The following is an 18,752-nucleotide window of genomic DNA, read 5'->3' as shown; positions in this document are numbered from 1 at the left end:
TAATATACTTATCTGGAGATCAGAGGACAGAGCCAGCCACTAGATTAGACATAGAGGCCAGCCAGTGGTGGCACACACCTTTAATCCTATCACTCAGGAGGCAGAGACCCATCTGGATCTCTGTGAGTTCAAGGCCACACTGGGAACAGAGCCAGGCGTGGTGGCACACACCTTTAATCCCAGCACTTGAGATCTCATGTCTTTGTTTGGCAAGCACACAGGCCTTTAATCCCAGAAAGTGACATGGCTGGGAGGCATGAGGAGACAGGAACTGAGCAGCAGTTCAACTGAGACCTTCAGGGGTGAGGACTCGGGGCTTTCAGTCTGAGGATTCGTGGAAACAAGATCAGCTGAGGAGTTGGCAAGGTGAGGTTGGCTGTGGCTTATTCTGCTTCTCTGATCTTTCAGCTTTCACCCCAATATCTGGCTCTGGGTTTTTTCTATTAATAAGACCTTCTGAGATTCATGTTACAGTAGCCTCAAACCCTTCTAACTTGAAGTCTCTCTCTAATTTCTGGGGCCAACTGCATAACAAAGCAATAGTGGTTGCTTGCTGGCTTTCCAGCATGTCTGGATCTATGGGGATGAACACCCAGGAAGCCTTGCAGATGGTCCAAGAACCCAGGGGTGATTCTTGGGGCTTTTGTATTATCTTGCTCACTTTAGACAGACTGGTTTTCTGGCAGCTGCCTTCCATCCTCCTAAAAGGGCTTGGTGAAAATTGTCCAGAGCCTCCTTACCTTGATCGGTGTTAGGGTACCAGTCAAGCTGGGCAGAGGGGAAAATCCACTGTGCCTGAGCTGTATGTACAGGAGATCCCCTTCCCACCTGAGAGTGACGTTCCTACTCTCAAGCCAGACTGTGTCCTGTTACTTGGTCGTGAAGAGGGTAGCTAGGAGCTGTTGGCAGTAATCCCAGGTTGGCTGGTAAGTACTAAAGACTGTCTGGAGAAGGCTAATGAAAGCCTAGGGGTTTTCAGAGTATGGTGGGTTCTGAGTTTTCCAATATACAGACCATTGATTCAGAAGGAGACGTAAGCCATGAAAGGGAAGGGTGAGAACCCCTGGATTGTGGGCCTGCTGGAGGTACCTCCTTTAAGAGGCAGATGGGAGCTACTCTGCCTCAGGGAAATTCCTTTCAGGGATCCTATAGCCAGAACTATTCTTGGTATGTGGAGGGCAGAGGGGGACTGAGGTATAAAAAACTACTTCTTCCTCTACCCTCCCAGCATAGCCAGGGGAACTGTTTCCCCCAGCAGGTGTGCCAAGGGGTCTTGCTGGTACATGCACAAGGGAGGAGTTGGCTTCCTCCACCAGTGCAAAGGGAACAGGTGGAAAGTTTAGGTTTCTCTGGGCCACCTGGCCAAACCAAGAAGACTTGGGTCCCCACTGAAGGGACACAAGTCTTAAGCCAAGGTGCTGGGTTTTGCACCAGAGAAGTCATTGGTCAATGTAGGGAAGTTTGCCAGGGTGGTCCAGGTATCCAGTCATGACATTCTAGAGAGCCTAAACTGCCTGGGGTCCAGAGATCTATCACTGGGCCATCCGACTCCAAAAGAGGGCCAATCTACTTCATAGAATGTCTAGTTTCCCAGACAAAAGTCAGAGACCCATTCTTCTCCATAAAACCTTCCTTGAAGTGTTTTAACATACTCTTCAGTGGTGTATTTGAACTGTTCACTCCCCCTCCCATCAAAGCTCCCTTTCTTCTAGTCAACAGAATTGACAAAAACACACAGATACTCAAAGAATAGCAATAATAAAGAACTGAGGGTGGCCACCACACAGACCCAAACCAGGGGATCTGGTGATATCTTGCACAGATCCCAAACACTGGAATTGGGGTAACATCTAGCCTTTCCTAAGTGTCCTACATAGAAGCCTCCATAAACAAAGTCACCTTCTGAGGGGAAAAATCTAGGTGACTTTTGATAGATTCCCATTTAGGGTAGAGGTGTTGGGAGCCACTGGATCAACAGGAGCAGAGGCATGAGAAGTTCCCTGCTCCCTGGGACATCTCAGGGTGCACCCCCCCCCAGGAACTGTCTGTTCCTCACACTGTTGGCCAAGGGAATCTGAGGTCCCTGGTATCCTCACATTTCAGTGTCTGAGAATTTTGCTGGGGTTTCTAGAATGTTGCAAGGTAATTCCACCAGAGAACACATGGACACTCTTAAAACCTAATAGGAAGTCTGTATTGCTAGCTGGCAGATGCATGGGGAACTTAACCCAATTCATGCAGACACAAGCCTCACCGTTCTTTGCCTTTTATGCACAAGAACACATCCAGGTTGACATACTTCCATTAGCAAGAACAGTTAGCAGGAAGCAAAACTATAGAAGCAAAAAAAAGCAAGGTTGGTACATTTAAGGACTTTCCTGGATCCTGGAACCACGGACAAGGTCTTTGATGGATTAGGTGTTTATTCCCATTTGGGCACGTGTTGCAGCCTGCATGCTAGGATCTAAGGCCAGATACCTCTAGCATCTGTGCTGAGAGGTCTTAGGGCCTGTTACAAATGGAATCCCAGAAATTGGCATTTTCAACCAAAAGAACATTAAAGCCCAAGTAAAAACAAAATAAACTTTTAATTTCTGAGATGAATGAACAGAGTGATTTTTGTGAGAGGTATCTCCTGTTTCCCCAGCAGCCATAAATCATACTTTTGAGCTGTACCATTTTACTTTTAAATGTACATTTAGAGAAGAACATGGCATTCCTTATTATGCTTCATTTGCACAGTGTTACTGCAGTCTCTGCTACTCAGCAGACCCCTCCAGCTGTCTTCCCAGGCCACATGTCTGTTGATGAGCATGGACATATGAGAAATCAGATGGGGTGGGACTATAGTCCTCTTCTGAAGTTTATCTCTGCTTTCTTCATTTAGTTATGGCCAATCTGTCATCATTTTCCATCCTTGCCTTTTCTTGAGTTGGTATTCACTTAAGAATTACCATCTAGAAGGTGATGCTTTTATCCAGTTGAAAGTTTGACATCCTTTTGCAAAAGATTCAACTCTGCTGCCTGATTTGTAGAAGATGCTCCCTACCTAAGAATTTGCTGGGCCTGTCCGATTGGTGGAGGCACAGACCTTCAGTGTGAACAGTAAACTCCTTGCCACTTCCATGATCCTGACTGTGGAACAGTGTACAGGATTATACAAGTTGCAGATGGCTGTGATCTTTTTGGAGAAGGATGGCTCCATGATATTAGATCGGATCCCAAGGTGCTACTGATGGAAATCTGCTACTTTTCTTATCAAGGTTCTTTGTCTGTAGATGATTTCATTTCCCATGTTCTTTTGAAAGGAATGGAGGAAAGAATACTTTTAATTAAATGAGCTGTATTCTGCCAGCTATTCTTTCTTCCTAGGAAGGTATCTGGAACATTCCTGTTATTTAGCCTGTCAGTATCGTATATTGATGAGAGAATTGAGGTTCAATAATGTTAAAACAAGACATGGACTATTGATTCTTTTTAAAAATTCTGCCTTTACTCCCAAGTATAGCAGATGGCCATTAGTGTGCTTGCCAATAAACCTCCGTTATAGGGAGGGCCTTGAGCCTTTTCAGGTTTGACAAATGCCTCAATGCCTTTGAAGTATTAGCTTTGAGTGCCCCCAGCTTGGCTCTCATTGGTTCATGAAAGAAACGGGAAGAAGTAGAATTGAGGCCAAAGGTTTGAGTCAGACTCCCTAGGAACCATCTCATCAGAACGCAGCTCATCAACAGTCTCCCAACCCCTCAGCTCTACTTGACTCTCCTCCATCCCTCTAACACAGTCCCCGTTGCAGACCAAGACATTCTCTGCAGCTCTATCCAACTGAATTTGATGGCTCCTAGGGTTATGTTCAAAGCTCAGACTGAACATGAATGGCTTCCGATAGCCTTGTGAAGAAAGGAGAATAAAGGAGGATGCTTGGCTGGGATCTAAAAGGTGGCGGAGGGACAGGAGTCAGGTAGGATGGGAATGCTTATCAAGGAGAACCCAGTCTGTTAGAGATGATCCTAATCCAGAGGGTGTGTGTGTGTGTGTGTGTGTGTGTGTGTGTGTGTGTGTGTGTGTGTGTATGTAAAGGAATCTACTGTTTTCTTAAGAAAGCCTGTGACAAGGAGACGTGAAACAACACAGGGCTGCCCAGCCCAGTGCCACACAAAGAACTCTGCCATCCACAATGCCAACAGCACCAGGAGTGGCCTAGAGAACAAAGAACTCTGCCATCCACAATGCCAACGGCACCAGGAGTGGCCTAGAGAACGTGATTTGGCCACCAAAACATCGCCTTCTCCTATTCAAATCCTAAGTCACTGAAGCAGTGGTGTCAGATGACCAGGAAACTAGGTGTGAATAAGTAATAATTCAACATTACCCACTTTTCTGTTGAAGCCTCACCATGTATGAGTTCTTAGTCCCTCCCCTTGATCATATCTAGAAGAAAAGAAAAGAGGAAAGAACATCACAACTTTCCAAAAATGAAAAGACAAACCAGAGTAGCAGACAAGGAAAGACACTATAGCCAAAAATATTGAAATTGGTGAAAATAAATTAGTAAATAATAGTTTGACAGACAATAAGTCTGTGTATTTATGCCATGGCCTTTGGATAATAAGTAATGGGGAAACATGGAAGGGTAAAATGGTTTATATATTCATTAGTAATAAACTAGAGGAAAGATGTTTTAAATGATATGCCTTCAAGCCTGTGCTAGATCAGTGTGTTGACAGTATCATTTTTCTAAGAGATGAGTAAGTCCATTTAGTGGTTTCCAGGTTGTAAGTATCTTGATTACTAAGGAGCAGAGGGATGCTGAGTCTGACCAGTGGAAACAAGTGATTGATAGTTTCCTGGTAACAGCCCTGCCTTCCTTTTCTCCTGCATGGCTCATTATTCCACAGCATTAATTTAAGCTTTCCAATTGCACTGAATCAGGGGCTTTAGTTCCCTTACCATCCCTATGGGAAACTTGATGGTTTATTTGTAGATGGTGATAATTGTTTTTATTGATCCCCAAATATGGGAGTTGTATACTCTGCTATGGCTGAAGGCCAGCTGGTCCATAGTGCCACATGCATGAGTGACAAGTTACAACATCATATGTGTCCCAGAAGAGACTTAAGAATTTCTAAGGCAATTGATGCCTACCCCAGATCTCTGCACATTGAGATATATGAACAGGTCCACGTACACCAGTACTGTGGTTTTTGTAGTTGTCATTATTGAACCTTAAAAGGTCTGCATAGATTTGATTTACACTCACTTCTGAACACAGCTTGCAGCCACACAGGGGCCTGCAAGTGGCACCCTTATATGAATTACCAGAGCCAGCCCAACAAAGGCCAGTGAGTGCCTCCAAGGCAGTGATTCTCAACCTGTGGGTCACAACCCCCATAGCAGATATCCTGAATATCAGATATTTTCATTATAATTTATGACAATAGCAAAATTACAATTATGAAGTAGCAATGGAATAATTTTAAGGTTGAGGTTACAACACGAGGAACTGTATTAAAGGGTCACAACATTAGGAAGGTTGAGAACCACTGCTCTAAGGCCTCAGATCCCCAGGCTGTTGTTTTGGAAGTGCTCCTGGGTTTAGCTATCACCTGTATTTTTTTCAGGTTGAACATCTTAGAGGAACAGTAACTCACAGTATTTGGGAAGAAGCCCCTGTGAAAACCCTAGAGTGTTCTGTAGGTAGGAAACTTCATGACATGTCAAGTCTCAAAATGCCAGAGATGTTAAGGGAAAATAGTGTCACCGTCTAATTAAGCCCAGGTTTTTAGGACAGGGCACTAGGGCAGTAGGCCCCTTCCCCATGTAAATCAAGCACAACACACAATGTTGGGGAAGCTTTGGGGCTAATTAGTATGGGCTGTCTACCTGGAAATGAATCAGGTCAGGCCTAAAAGGAACTGGATATCATAAATGTGGTTTTTCAAGTCCTTATTATTTGGTAAAGTGGGAAGGTTTTTGGACAGATGCTAAACTTTAAAACTCCTGCCCCTCTTCTCCTGGGTAATATACATACCATGATGGCTGTGCCCTGCATCCCTGTGAGGACTCACTTTTGAATGCTTATTGTCAAAGTCTCAGAAATGACTGGGCTGGACCAGAAGAAGGCAGGACAGCTTACTGGCACTTTCGAGTTCCAGATATTGCACAAAGGACCCTCCTTTATCCTGAGCTAGGCTGTCTTCCGGGTACCCTATTTATCCTGAGATACAGTGGAAGGAACGCATCGAAAGAAGGACTGTATGTTTCAATTTCTATTTATTTTCATAGAGATTCAAGTTTGCTCTCAATGCCCTGGTCTCATGATACTCTTTCTTGCATCCTCTGTGACCAGTTTTTGTTGAAATGGAGACACAGAGCACCTCTTCTAAAAGCCTTAGTCATGGTGTCTACCCCCACCACAAAGTTTAGTTCTTTGTTTAGTTCTCTCTTCTCACATACACCCCAGACATTGACATCATACCCCTTGTGCCAGTGAGCCTAACTGATCATGGAATTCATATGCTTGCCAACTGTATTCATCAACACACATGCAGCATGGTGCAGAGCTCACTGGTGAAGGCTTGAAAATGGAAAAAAAAATGCTCTCTGGTGACCCAGAATCACTTGATTTTAAAATTGGAAGTAACTTCAGATATGACTGAGTTCAATCATCTCACTTAGAAACAAGGCCACTGACTCAAAGAGGCTATGTGAACTGTCAATAGCACTCCATTCCAACCAGTGGTCAAGTTGACTTGTGAGACAGGTATGTTTATGTCAACCTACATTCCACTGTGTTCTGACTGTAACACTGTAACCTGTCAGGGTTTTGGTGTGTTGTTTTAGATGGTAACCATTGTGTTAATATAGTGTCTCTCCCTATCAGATCATACCTGCTTGTAGTACAGTCAGTGAAGTATTTCCCCCCAAAATTATAAACAAATACTATGTTTGAGTCTGACAAATATAAGCATCCAAACAAATACAACCAATTCTAACAAAAGCTGTGACTTTAGGTATCCCTATCTGTGCCTGGTTGAGCTACTAATGAAGAAGTATGGAAAGGATATAAAATAGGCAAAAAATTGGAAGAATCAAGAAGAAAGGCAAGCATATAACCCAGTAAGAACAACGGCCATGCAAATTCAGTACACCAACAGAATATAAAATATTTTGGAAACATTAGGTTATAACACTCACATCTTCTGATCCTGCTTTCAAATAAATGGGTTGCTTCCTTGATGCTCCTGAGACCCTGGAATACAGAACATCTTCTAGCTAACCCATGTACTAAGAACGTAGTCTATAGTCTTTCTGTCCTCCAGGTGACCCCTTCCCACTCATGGAGCACACATTCCACACTTCTACATCACTGCTAGTTCTATCCCATAGAAAAGTATAGACAACTCAATGGACTAGTCTCTGGAATACATGGTCCTCAGTGTCCATAGGTTCTGGATCCCTGGGTTCTATCAACTGTAGATCCAAATACTTTCCTCCACTATGTGGAGGGAATTGTACCAGTATAAACCATTAACAGACTATTCCTAAATAATACCGTATTTCAACTATATAGTGACTATATTAGTTATAACTAACCTAGAGGAGGCCTGAAACATTTGGGAGAATGTGTGTAGGTACTATTAAAATGCTTCTCCATTATACCAGAGGCTGAATATTTGGATAGGTATGGGGATCCTGGTTCCAATCTCCCACAGACATAGAGGTCCAACTGTATTCTTCACATGGAAAACATGCACACACACACACACACACACACACACACACACACACACACACACACACACACACACCGATTATTAAGTAGAAGCAGCTCTAACTCAGAGACAAGATAGCTGAGAGGCTATGGGTGGGTTTTATTGGCCTCATCTTGAGAATCACACACAGGTTCAAAAAATAATTTTAAAAAATGAATCATCAGCCGGGCGGTGGTGGCGCACGCCTTTAATCCCAGCACTCGGGAGGCAGAGCCCGGCGGATCTCTGTGAGTTCGAGGCCAGCCTGGGCTACCAAGTGAGTTCCAGGAAAAGGCGCAAAGCTACACAGAGAAACCCTGTCTCGAAAAACCAAAAAAAAAAAAAAAAAAAAAAAAGAATCATCACCTCCCTCTATGAGTGCATGTAATTCCTGAAATGTTGGCATATTCTGGGTTGGCACTAGTCAGGAAGGAAGGAGGGGTTCTATTTCAGACCTGTGGATGGCATCATGTTAAGGGCTTAGATCCATAGTAGTGGGTTCTGGACCTGTGGCTGGAGGCCGGCTGCAGCTGGAGTGGTGATGGATGTGTTAGCGGTGGATGAACAGGCTGCAGTCCCACCAGTCCTGAGTCCAGAGGGGAGGCTGCCACACAGCTGCCAGACGACTTGGGGCAATCTGCTTGCCTCTGCAGGAAGAGACGTCAGGAGGGAGACAGCCGAGCCTTTTGGATGAATTAGCTCGGCTTGGCTGAGGACAGATACAGAGATCCATCCTGGACCATTGGCCTTTGGCAGGCCCCCACAGTCTGCACTGTCTGATTAAATCATCCCCAGCCCCATTGCTGTCACACACACACACACACACACACACACACACACACACACACACACACGGCTTTGGCTCACTTCCATGTTTGGGATGTACCTGTGCTATTTGGTCTTCCTAAAGTATTTTCTCTGCCATGGTCTGCATGGCCTTGTCCTCTCTCCCAACCCCCAACTCATATCACCATCATCACAGAGGCAATCCCTGAGAAACTTTACAGAGCACCTGGATGTAAATCTAATCTTCCAGTCAGCATACATGCGTTGTAACTTCTCTGTTTATAGCATCTGTATGAGTGATTGGCACATTATAGGTGTCCAGTAATCTGTGTCCATGAGGCCAGAGCCATGTCTTAAGAAGCAGCTTGTCTCCTGATGCCGGCAAGTGTGTTTAGGAAAACATTTGGATACTTTCATGGACCAGGTTCACCAACACTGTATCTACTTTACATGTAGAATCCAAAGTTGGGCTGCAGATCAGCACACATCCACATATGCACACATCCACATACGCACACATCCACATATGCACACAATCACATACCCACACATCCACATATGCACACAATCACATGCCCACACACCCACATATGCACACAATCACATCCACATATGCACACAATCACATACCCACATATCCACATATACACACAATCACATGCCCACACACCCACATATGCACACAATCACATACACATACCCACACATCCACATACCCACACAAATATAATTTTAAAATATGTAATAGAACCTAAGGAGACTCTGAGAAGGTACTGTGGCCAGGAAAGCAACACATCATTATCATTCAGTGCTCATCAGAGCTTTAAGCAACTTTCAGAAAAACCTGTCTTCTGATATACACCCCTAATTTGTGTCTAATGGAAAACCAAATAAATTATTTTTCACCTGCAGGGAGCAGGATTATTGACTTAGGGTATTTGCCATATGGCTTCTCTTCCACCCAGCATAGCTTTGAGGCTTAAGGTAGAAAGAATAAGAGTGTGCCCATAAATTATTCAGAGATAATTCAGAATAAGTGTGTATCCTTGACAGATTGTCAGGTTTCGCAGCACTCCCCTGATAACGGGTGCTATGTTCTTGATAACGTATGGCTTGTTCCTAACTACACTTCCTCGTCACTCTGCATTTTGTTTTACCCGTTTCTGTCCCTCCAGGGTGCAGTCTGGCTCCTATCTCAGCACCGGGTGGTTTACCTTCATCCTGGCCATGGATGCCTGTTACAGTATCCACGTCTACGGGATGATAAACGACACCTACTGCAAGTAAGATCACAGGAAATTACTTCCATGCAGCCCCAATTCTGAGACCGTGTCAAAATATCACAATTCATTGTACTGCCATAAATCTGAGAAATAGATCAGATGACAATTACTTCCGGTGTTCTTTGCCAACATGGCATGTTCTTGTCAGTGTGTCATGTTCTGACTTTTAAGAGTGATAGAAAGAAAACAATGTGTACTGCAGCCTAATGTCACACGCGAGAAGGAACACTTTTCCCTTAATCAGTTGCAGTCCAGGACTCGGGGCTTGAAAATCTAGAGAAAGTTTAGTGGTGATTTGATTTGCAAAATCAAGGCTGCCATGTCTATTTCCTCTGAGGGCTTGATGGACAGCTGTCAGTCAATGGTTCTGTTTGTTCACAGGGAAGAAAATGCCTTGATGCTTCAGAGAAGCATTAGGCTCAGCAGAGTTCCCGAGATTTTATTTTACTAGTGTGTGACTAATCTGCCAGATTCTTAAATGAGTGTGTGGTTGCTGGCAGGATTGCTTCTAATCAGATTGCCAGACTTGTGTTTCATGATGGTGGTGAAATACAGTTCTTCTACCAACCATTCCCACAATATGATTCAGAGAGCATTTAATCATACTGTTAAAATGTAACCCTGGGTCACAGTCTTCGTGAATAAACATTTGTACTATGACTGCTAAGTCTAAAGAACACAGATGAAACCCAAACTTCACCGTGAAAATTCAGTTTCCTTACCTCTCCAGGAGCATCGGGCTTTGTATGGTTTTGTTTCGTCCTATACCATCTCCTCTGAAAGTGGGCTGTGTGTTTGAATGTAATTAGTGTGATATGTAAATTGTATTTGATCTATTAGGGCACTAAGAACTGGTCCTGCTTCCTAAAAGCTTTCATCTGTAATAGCTTTTAACTGAGTCCGTTGATGGGGGTTGGTAAGTAAATGCGTTTACTGGGCACATAATGGATTCTTGTAAATGCCTGTCTCGTCCTTGGCTCAGTCTTCCCTCTCGTCTTGTTTCTTTTCCAGGACAGAAGGGTATAGAAAAGTCCCCTATCATTACTATGAGCAAGGGAAGGATGAGTGCAACGAGTATCTTCTCCACGAACACGCCCCACACGGGGGGCACAGGTTCATCACCGAGAAGACAGTGTTTGCCAAGTGGGCTGAGAAGCACAGAATAGTCTTTACACACCCAAACTGGACGGTGTCCTGATGCCATGTTTCCCGATGCTGACACTGCAGCTGTGCAGATGAAGGGCGGGCAAGGATGACCGTGACCATCACGGTCCTGAACATCCTCTGATGTGGATGCTGACTCTGCTAGTCATCTGAACTTGGCGTTCCGTGCGAGGGGGTCCTGTTCATTCTGTTCTTTCTGGTGGTTCAGCCCTACATATTGCACTTTATAACTCACCTAGAATCGAAGGCCAGTTTCACGACAGCTGTGACTAAAGAAAACAGGAAGATTGTCTTTCAAGATAGCTGCTCAGAATTCCTTAACGGAAGCTTCCGGAAGAGACCGATTTGGCCTCGTCAGGCAAGGTTACTGAGTGCTTGGGCAGCTCTACCACCTTGGAAAATGGTTGGCTACCAAACACTGTCCCAAGTCATTCTACCAGGGTGTAGATATCTTGCCACGGTTACTAGTTAGCCTGAGAGAGGGTAGGCATCTCTTTCTGATGTACCATCTTCCTTCCAGATGTCTCGGAGCTAAAGCCTCAGGCCGTCTACCTAATGTAGCAGTGAAGGCTTCACGTAATTCCTGTGTGTCAGGGTTACTGGACTACGGCAGACACTTGACTCAAAAAGTTTCACGTAGCAAACACTGAGAAGTTTTCACTCCCTGCTCCAAACAACACAACTAAACACGTTAGTACAATTCCCTACACTAGCGGTTAGTGATTCTTGGTTGAGTATTAAATACTAACGTGTTAGATATACAACTTCAACACTGTAATAACATATACTGTGAACATAACCAAAGGGTTTCCTCACTCCGCTTCAACACCCAATACCACAAAATGATACGCTTTGTAAAATCATGAAACAGGGAAAGCAAAACATATTTTTGCATTAATTTGTATCCTACCATATTCATAATATATATTTTTAAACTCAAATTTCTATTTTGTAAGCCCAAGGTGTGTCTATCCATATACATTATCAATGCCAGGTGCCAAACATTAGACATGAAAGATTCTTCATATCATTGAATCCAACCTGAGTTTTTGCCTTCGTGCGGTGGCTTGTCCCTTAGCACGCCGATGTTCTGCTCTAACAGTGAACTGGTGATGGGACAGGGAAACAGATCCCAAGGTGCTTCATCATCTGAGTCCCTTCACACATGCTGTACCACGTGACACCCATGACCACCTCGCTGGACATTCCGCCATCTCCAGCAGCTGATCCGCACTCTGTTAGCTGTGCTCATGTGTCCCAGGTTGCTCCACTTTAGACTGTCTACATAGAATAGCATTTATGTAAATGAGTAAATGATTGCGTTCTGTGCCAAATATAGCATAGCATACCAAGATTATGAAAAGTGGCCACAAGGATGGTTGTGTCGTAGATCAGTAGCCCTATAAGCTTAGATTTTTTTTTTTTTTTTTTTTTTTGGTCATTGGCTTCGAGGTCCAGGCGGTGGGAAGATGAGGGATTGGGAACAATGGAAGCAGAGAAATATAGTTTCCCGTCCCAGGCCCGAGGCAGCTTCATCTCTGTAGACTTGGTGATCCTTAGGTATTAGAGGTTGATTTTCTGAGACAGTACTAAGCATCCACAAATGTCTTGGCACAATGATTCAAAAGCCAGGCTGAGCTTAGTGTTTCAGAAGCTGGGAATAACAATACACCTCACCTGCAGAACCGTGGCAAGTCTTTCCTAGGACTGAGGATCCTGTCCTGCCCTCTTCTGCTCTTTTAAAACCCCACCTTCACCACTGGAGAGAGGTTGATGATTCTTTTGTCATTTGCATTGTGAATTTCAGTTCTGTGAATGTTAGTTTTTTTAGAGTGGATAGTGGATTAAAATGCCCACTTAAAGAAAAATAAATAATACCCATGCTAAAATTCTAATGTGAATTGTTGTTTTTCCTCTATTGTGATACAGAAGTTCTGCTTTTATATAAAAGAACCCCTCAGTTAATCAGAATGCGTCCGGGAATGGCATGGCTGATTTACGCCATTGTCTGGTTAGTGGAGGCCCGCTCTATGCTTGGTGCTTACTGATGAGAAACTCCAGGGCTTCCTCTCCTTCTTCCTATAGCTTTTCCTCATGGGGACTTTGGCAAGACCCCCTTCCCTCACACTGTGTGGCAAAGGCAGGCTTTGGTAGAATGGGGTGGCTCTCCCCTCTCCTCCCCTCCCTTTCTCCACTCTCCTCCTCCCTTACTCTCTTCTCCTCTCCCACATCCCCTCCTCCCTCCTCCCTCCTCCTTCCTTCTTGTTTTCTCTCTGTAGGAAACAAAAAGCATTTTATGGAGACCCCGTTGAATTCCTTTGCAATCAGGGCTTTGACAGACTCCGGATTTGCTTTTCTCTGTAGTAATAATTTTCTCTGCTTCCATTTCCTGTTCCTTTCTTCCAGCCTCAGTTCTGATAGAAATGCAAAGTCTAATCTCTCCCATGTGGAGAAGTTTTCTGTCTTGGACTTGCTGAGAGAGGCAAAGGGGTGATTCAAGGAGAGCATCTGTCATGCACAGTTCCAGTCAGTTCCGCAGGTTCTAGTCCACTGAAAGGTTATCCACATCCAAACACTAGGAAAGTTAAATGACCTCACTGAGCACTGGTACACAGCTATCCTATATATTAATGTTTGTGAAGATATGTTTTGGTATCATCTAAGGCACCAGGCGAATGGTCTATGGAAAATGAATATAGATGTCTGCAATCAGCATACACGCTTGCAGTTCACAATCACAGGCCAGGTCTGGAAGGGTTCCGCAGGCCAGAGCACTTGCTGCGCTTCAGGACACCCAGCTTTGGTTCCCAGTGATTCCCAGCACCCATATTAGGGAGTCACAACTGCCTGTAACTCCAGTTCCAGCTGACCCAGTGACCTCTTCTGGCCTCTGTGGCCACCCACATACTCAAGATATACACACACATACACACATATGCATATACATAAATAAAAGTAATAAAAATAAATCTTTAAACCATATCAATAAAATGACTCCTAATGACATATTACCATGTCCATAGATCATTAGCTCCTGAATCTTCCCCAGAGCTTTTCTTTCAGCTAATGGGAATTAACACAGAGACCCACAACTGGACAGTGTGCGGAGAGTGAGACTTTGGAGCACTCAGTCCTAAGACATATTTTTAAGTAAAGTCATAGAATAGTATTTCTAATTTTTTGGAAATCTTGAAAAACCAAGGGAAAAGTTAGAGGATTTTAAAATCCTTTGAAGTTAGCCTATCTATAAGTCATATTGATGTGCAGTTGTATGATGAAAAATGATTTTGTATTGGTGACAAAACTATCAAAGACAAAATGATAAGTAATTTGAGGTTATGTTTGTATATAGAACATGGAGTCCATTTGCGAATGTGATATATGAACAGGTATATGCATACATATATACTTATAACTATATGTGAAAGCATACATATGATTCTGTATTCTTTGGCTATGTGTGACTCACAGAAAACTCTATTTTTGACTTTATCTGAAATCTGTTGGGTTTCATTTTGAATCCTGATAAGAAAAAAAAAAAAAACTAACATCCAAGGTAAATGGACTGATTGCTAAACATATATAAGCCATTTTCAGATGGCTGGCCAGAGGAGCAAACCCAGAGAAGATTCTAGAACTGGTGATACAGTCAGTGGACAGCTGTCACCAAGTAGACATGTAAGTAGAGCAGTCTGTGTCAGCAGACTCTGCCATCCGCAGCTCAGAGAAAGTCACACTGAGGAACGCTGCAGCCCCCTTCATGCGGCCAACATGAACACTGGTCCTCCTGAGGCCGCTCTTGGGTTTTCATGACTTCTGGTGCACAGCCATAGTGCTGTGGCTGCTGTGGGGGAGGGGTCACTGTGCAAGGAGGCTGCTCTCTGAAGTCTGGGTGTGGACTGGAGACCTGCTGACCTCCACAGGAGGATACAGCCCTCAGAAAGACTCCCTCATGGCCTTCTTGGAAAAAGAGACAACACTTTTACTTCACCTGGTAGGATTAATTGGATGTTAACTGTGAGATCAGTTTAATTCTGAGAAGCAAGAAGATGTAAACGTATGGTTTACATTTTTTGTCTCACACAAGCACTGAATATGCCCTGTCAAGTGAAAGGCTCAACTGCATTGTCCGGGGGCAGTTGGCATACTGTAGGACATGTGAATCGCAATCCCAAGACAAGGAAAGGGACTGACTCATCCTTAACTGCATTTCTAACTGGTGAGAGTTGACCATTTGATTCTGTTTGTGAAGGGATCCCATGACTTCAGGAGCCAGTGGTCAGCTTTCTAAGCAGACTGGAATACAGAGACGAAAGCACCTCAAAAAGCAGCCAACCTCGCCCTGTAGCCTGCAGTCCAGGAACCAGATTGATGGAAGTGACGGCAGCTCAACCTTGACTGTAAGGCAGTCTGATAACAGTCCTGACACCCCAGATCTTGTCTCCTGTCTCTCTAATGCACTTCCCATTGTGTGCTTAGAAACACTGAGTAATTACTGGGGGAAATGCATATGTGGCTCACTAAAAGAATCTACCGCAGGAAACCAAGGCTCCACTGGAATGGGGCCGCTCCCTGTTCTGAACGGTACAGTTGTCTTGTACACCTCGGGGCAGCCCTCCAGTGCTGGCCTGTCTGCTCCAGCCTCCACATGTGTTGTTAACACCAGCAGTGTTCTAGTGTCCTGAGATGTTGAGACTCATATGGAGAACACAAAGGTGCATTTCTTACTTCCTGTTTGTCACTGAGGGTGATCAGGCCTTGGTATCTGAGGAGCTGCTTGGTGATGGAGACTACTTGCTAACCTGGAAGGCCCTCCCTGCTCTTGACTTGGACTCAGAGCAGAACAGTCCTCATCCTCAAACCAGTTCAGCTGCATGGGTTAGTACATGTTTGCGGCCACATATACCAATGTATATAAACACCCGATGTGCCACAAGATCTGATCAGTATGCACAACTTGAAAGTCCACTTCTATGGTACTGTTACAAGTGGAGAATTTTGAAACTATGTGCATCAAGCACTATTCAAATGGTTCCCGTGGCTCAGAAGTAGTGTTCTGTTTTGCTGTTGCCTTTGCTGACCATAGAGACACCACCAGAATAAAACTGCATGTAAATTGCAAAGCCATTGAAACAGAGCTGTCCTTGGGCATTGTAACAGCACAGAAAACCTCATTTCGTTGTTTCTAAGTCCTTTACTTTTTTTCCTTTTCTTTTCAGAATAGGCACAAAATTGTTTTTGAGGTAGGAAAGTGCCTCTTTCTCTACAAATAGGTCTCTTCTTGTTCATGCATTACAGACTGCGGTAAAACAGGAGCTCGTCTCCATGAAGGTGAAGAGCGTTCGATGAATAAATAGCCAAGTGCCACATCCCATATTTGCTGACATATTGAGCAGTTTCTTCTAAGAAACTTCAAAGGGATCGAAACCTGGACATTGATAGACCCTTGTTTCCCAGCCTGCCTCAAAGTGCTCATTTCCTTGTGTTTAACGTCACTGTCACTGGCATTGAGTAAATACCAGTTCTGTTATGCGTGGTATATTTATGCTTCACTCATGCTTCTTTGAGGGTCACATGATCTTTGCTGTAGATGCTTATTCACTTTTGAGACCCGTAATCTTCATTGACCTAGAGAGGAGGCCGGGATGCACAGTGGTGTGCTGGTAAGGGACTTTGTCTCCTGGAGTCACATTGCTTTTTTATACACATCTTAGAATGAAGCTTACAGGTTAGCAAAGGACAATCAGCAGGTTTTAGCTGGTTTTTACAACAGGGAAAATGGGGATGGGTTAGCAAAGCTGAAAGAAACAGCGACTGGGGTACTCAATACACTCTATATTTAAAGCAGAAAGACATCCAGGGTAGGATGGCCCACATAGCAAGAGAAGGCTTTGCCAGCCTGTGGAATTTCTGGAGTTCACTTGAACTGCATGAGTTACTTTTCCTATCACTGTGTTTAGATAGCTGATGAAGCCTTAGGAGGAAGGTTTGGGGGCTCAAAGAGGAGTGAAGTCTATCCTGGCAGCCAAGGCATCACATCAAGAGCAATTTGGTCCAGGATGGTGAGTGTAAAGCAGAGAAGAGGAATTCAGGCACAGCGGGCTTTCTTCTCCTCAGCCCATGCAATGGTGCCACCATGCTCAGGCTGGTGCTGTGAGATGTCTTTCTATATGCTATGACTATGTGTGGCTCCCACTGGATAATAAGTAAAGCTGTTTTGGCCTATGGCAAGAAAGCTTACAGCCAGGCAGGAAATCTAAGTAGAGATACAGAGAGAAGAAGGGCGGAGTCAAGAGAGACACCAGCCTGCTGCCAAAGGAGCAACAAGATGCCAGCAGACCAGTAACACCATGGCAACGTGGCAACATACAGATGCGTAGGAATAGGTTAATTTAAGATGAAAGAGCTAGCTATCAGAAGCTGAAGCCATAGGCCATACAGTCTGCAATTAATATAAGCCTCTGTGTAATTATTTTATAACTGGCTGTGGGACTGCAGGTGGGAGAGATTCATCCCGACCACAGAGCCAGGCAGGAAACAGAAATTTCCCTTTACAGGTTGGGTCTTTCCTCCTAAGGACAGCTCTCTGGAAACACGCTTGCCATCATGCAGAGAGGTGCGACTCATTAATGCCTTTGGTGTTCCTTAAGCCAATCCAGCTGGCAGCCGGAATTTGTGATCGCACTGTGAGATGCTAAGCTACAGTTCCTTTCTTGCTTTGCCAGGCTTATTAACAGTCAGTTTAGTGCAAAGCTGCTTACAGCGGAGACCTTCTTCTGCCTTCCTTGCCCCTACCTTCCATCCCCCCTGTCTCTCTTGTTGCCCTTATTTTCTTTTATTCAAACTCTACATATGTGCTGCTGGGTGTCATGTTTAGATAGTTTTTCATTTTACACGTCAGCTTACTTGATCAACTCTGTGGGAGACCATGTTTGGATGGTATCTCCAAGTAAGAGTCTACTTTGGGAATCAATAACTTATGCACATCAGCTGGTTAAAGGGCTGAGTATTTGCGCCAAGCCCTACCCCCCCCACCCCCCCACCCCCGCTATTCTGTGAGGTACACACTGTTATTGTCATTTTACAGGAAAAGTTGAAGCATAAAGAAGTATTGCAGTTTGCCCAAGTTCAGACAAGGAGTGATGACATCAGTTCTGAAAAAAAAAGCAATTCTGCACAAATTATATGTGCAGTCACAGTAGTCTAAAAGATGTGACAAGAATCCCAGCATTCCAGCGGCCTAACAGAATAAGTTGGTTTCCGTCTAAATTATGAACTCTGTACATATGGTGCTCTACAACCAGTTTGCCTCCATGGGACTCACACTTCCATCCTGTGTATTTGTCCCTCTCCAATTCCTTGGAGTCCCTTCTGTTGGACCCATTAGTGCAGAAAGAGTAAGAGAGATCTGTGTCAGGAGTTTCTATGGGAAGGTTTGAAAGCACCAGATTTCACTCCATCCCACCGGCTGGGTTCAGCCAGGGTCTCTACCTAGTTGGACAAGACAGTCTATTTGTGGCTACTATGAATACTTGTAAAACATTGAAAAATTCTAAGAAAAAATTCTCTGCATAGAAAGAGAATAAACTGTGGGTGGGTGGCAGAGGGGTAGTCTTGATCTAATTTCAATTAAGACAAGAAGGGAGAAGGCTTTTGTCTGAGGAAGCCAAGAGAGCAACTGCTGAGCTAGCAATGCTGAACCAACAGCAGATGATGCCTGAGTGACATTACAGCAAGATGCTGGTACCCACCTCTGATCAAACCTCCT

General features: G+C 44.2%; 1 protein-coding gene across 4 annotated transcripts in view; it reads left to right on the top strand.

Annotated features, from left to right (window-relative positions):
• The window catches only part of St6galnac3 (ST6 N-acetylgalactosaminide alpha-2,6-sialyltransferase 3), a 537,327-nt gene extending 519,357 nt beyond the window's left edge, over window positions 1–17,970 (top strand). For 2 of the 4 annotated variants that reach the window (XM_076575265.1, XM_076575267.1), the window contains exons 3-4: window positions 9,713–9,820; window positions 10,832–17,970. In XM_076575265.1, coding sequence (XP_076431380.1) covers window positions 9,713–9,820; window positions 10,832–11,018 — 295 coding nt within the window. In that variant the 3' untranslated portion in view covers window positions 11,019–17,970. The remainder of the gene's footprint in view (window positions 1–9,712; window positions 9,821–10,831) is intronic. The other 2 variants (XM_016007874.3, XM_076575264.1) reach the window with 1 other exon arrangement.
• The last annotated feature ends 782 nt before the right edge of the window (window positions 17,971–18,752 follow it).

The sequence above is a fragment of the Peromyscus maniculatus genome, chromosome 6 (assembly GCF_049852395.1).
Source record: "Peromyscus maniculatus bairdii isolate BWxNUB_F1_BW_parent chromosome 6, HU_Pman_BW_mat_3.1, whole genome shotgun sequence".
Classification (NCBI taxonomy): Eukaryota; Metazoa; Chordata; class Mammalia; order Rodentia; family Cricetidae; genus Peromyscus; species Peromyscus maniculatus.
Note: the sequence above shows the minus strand (reverse complement) of the source record. Positions and strands in the feature narration are given on the sequence as shown.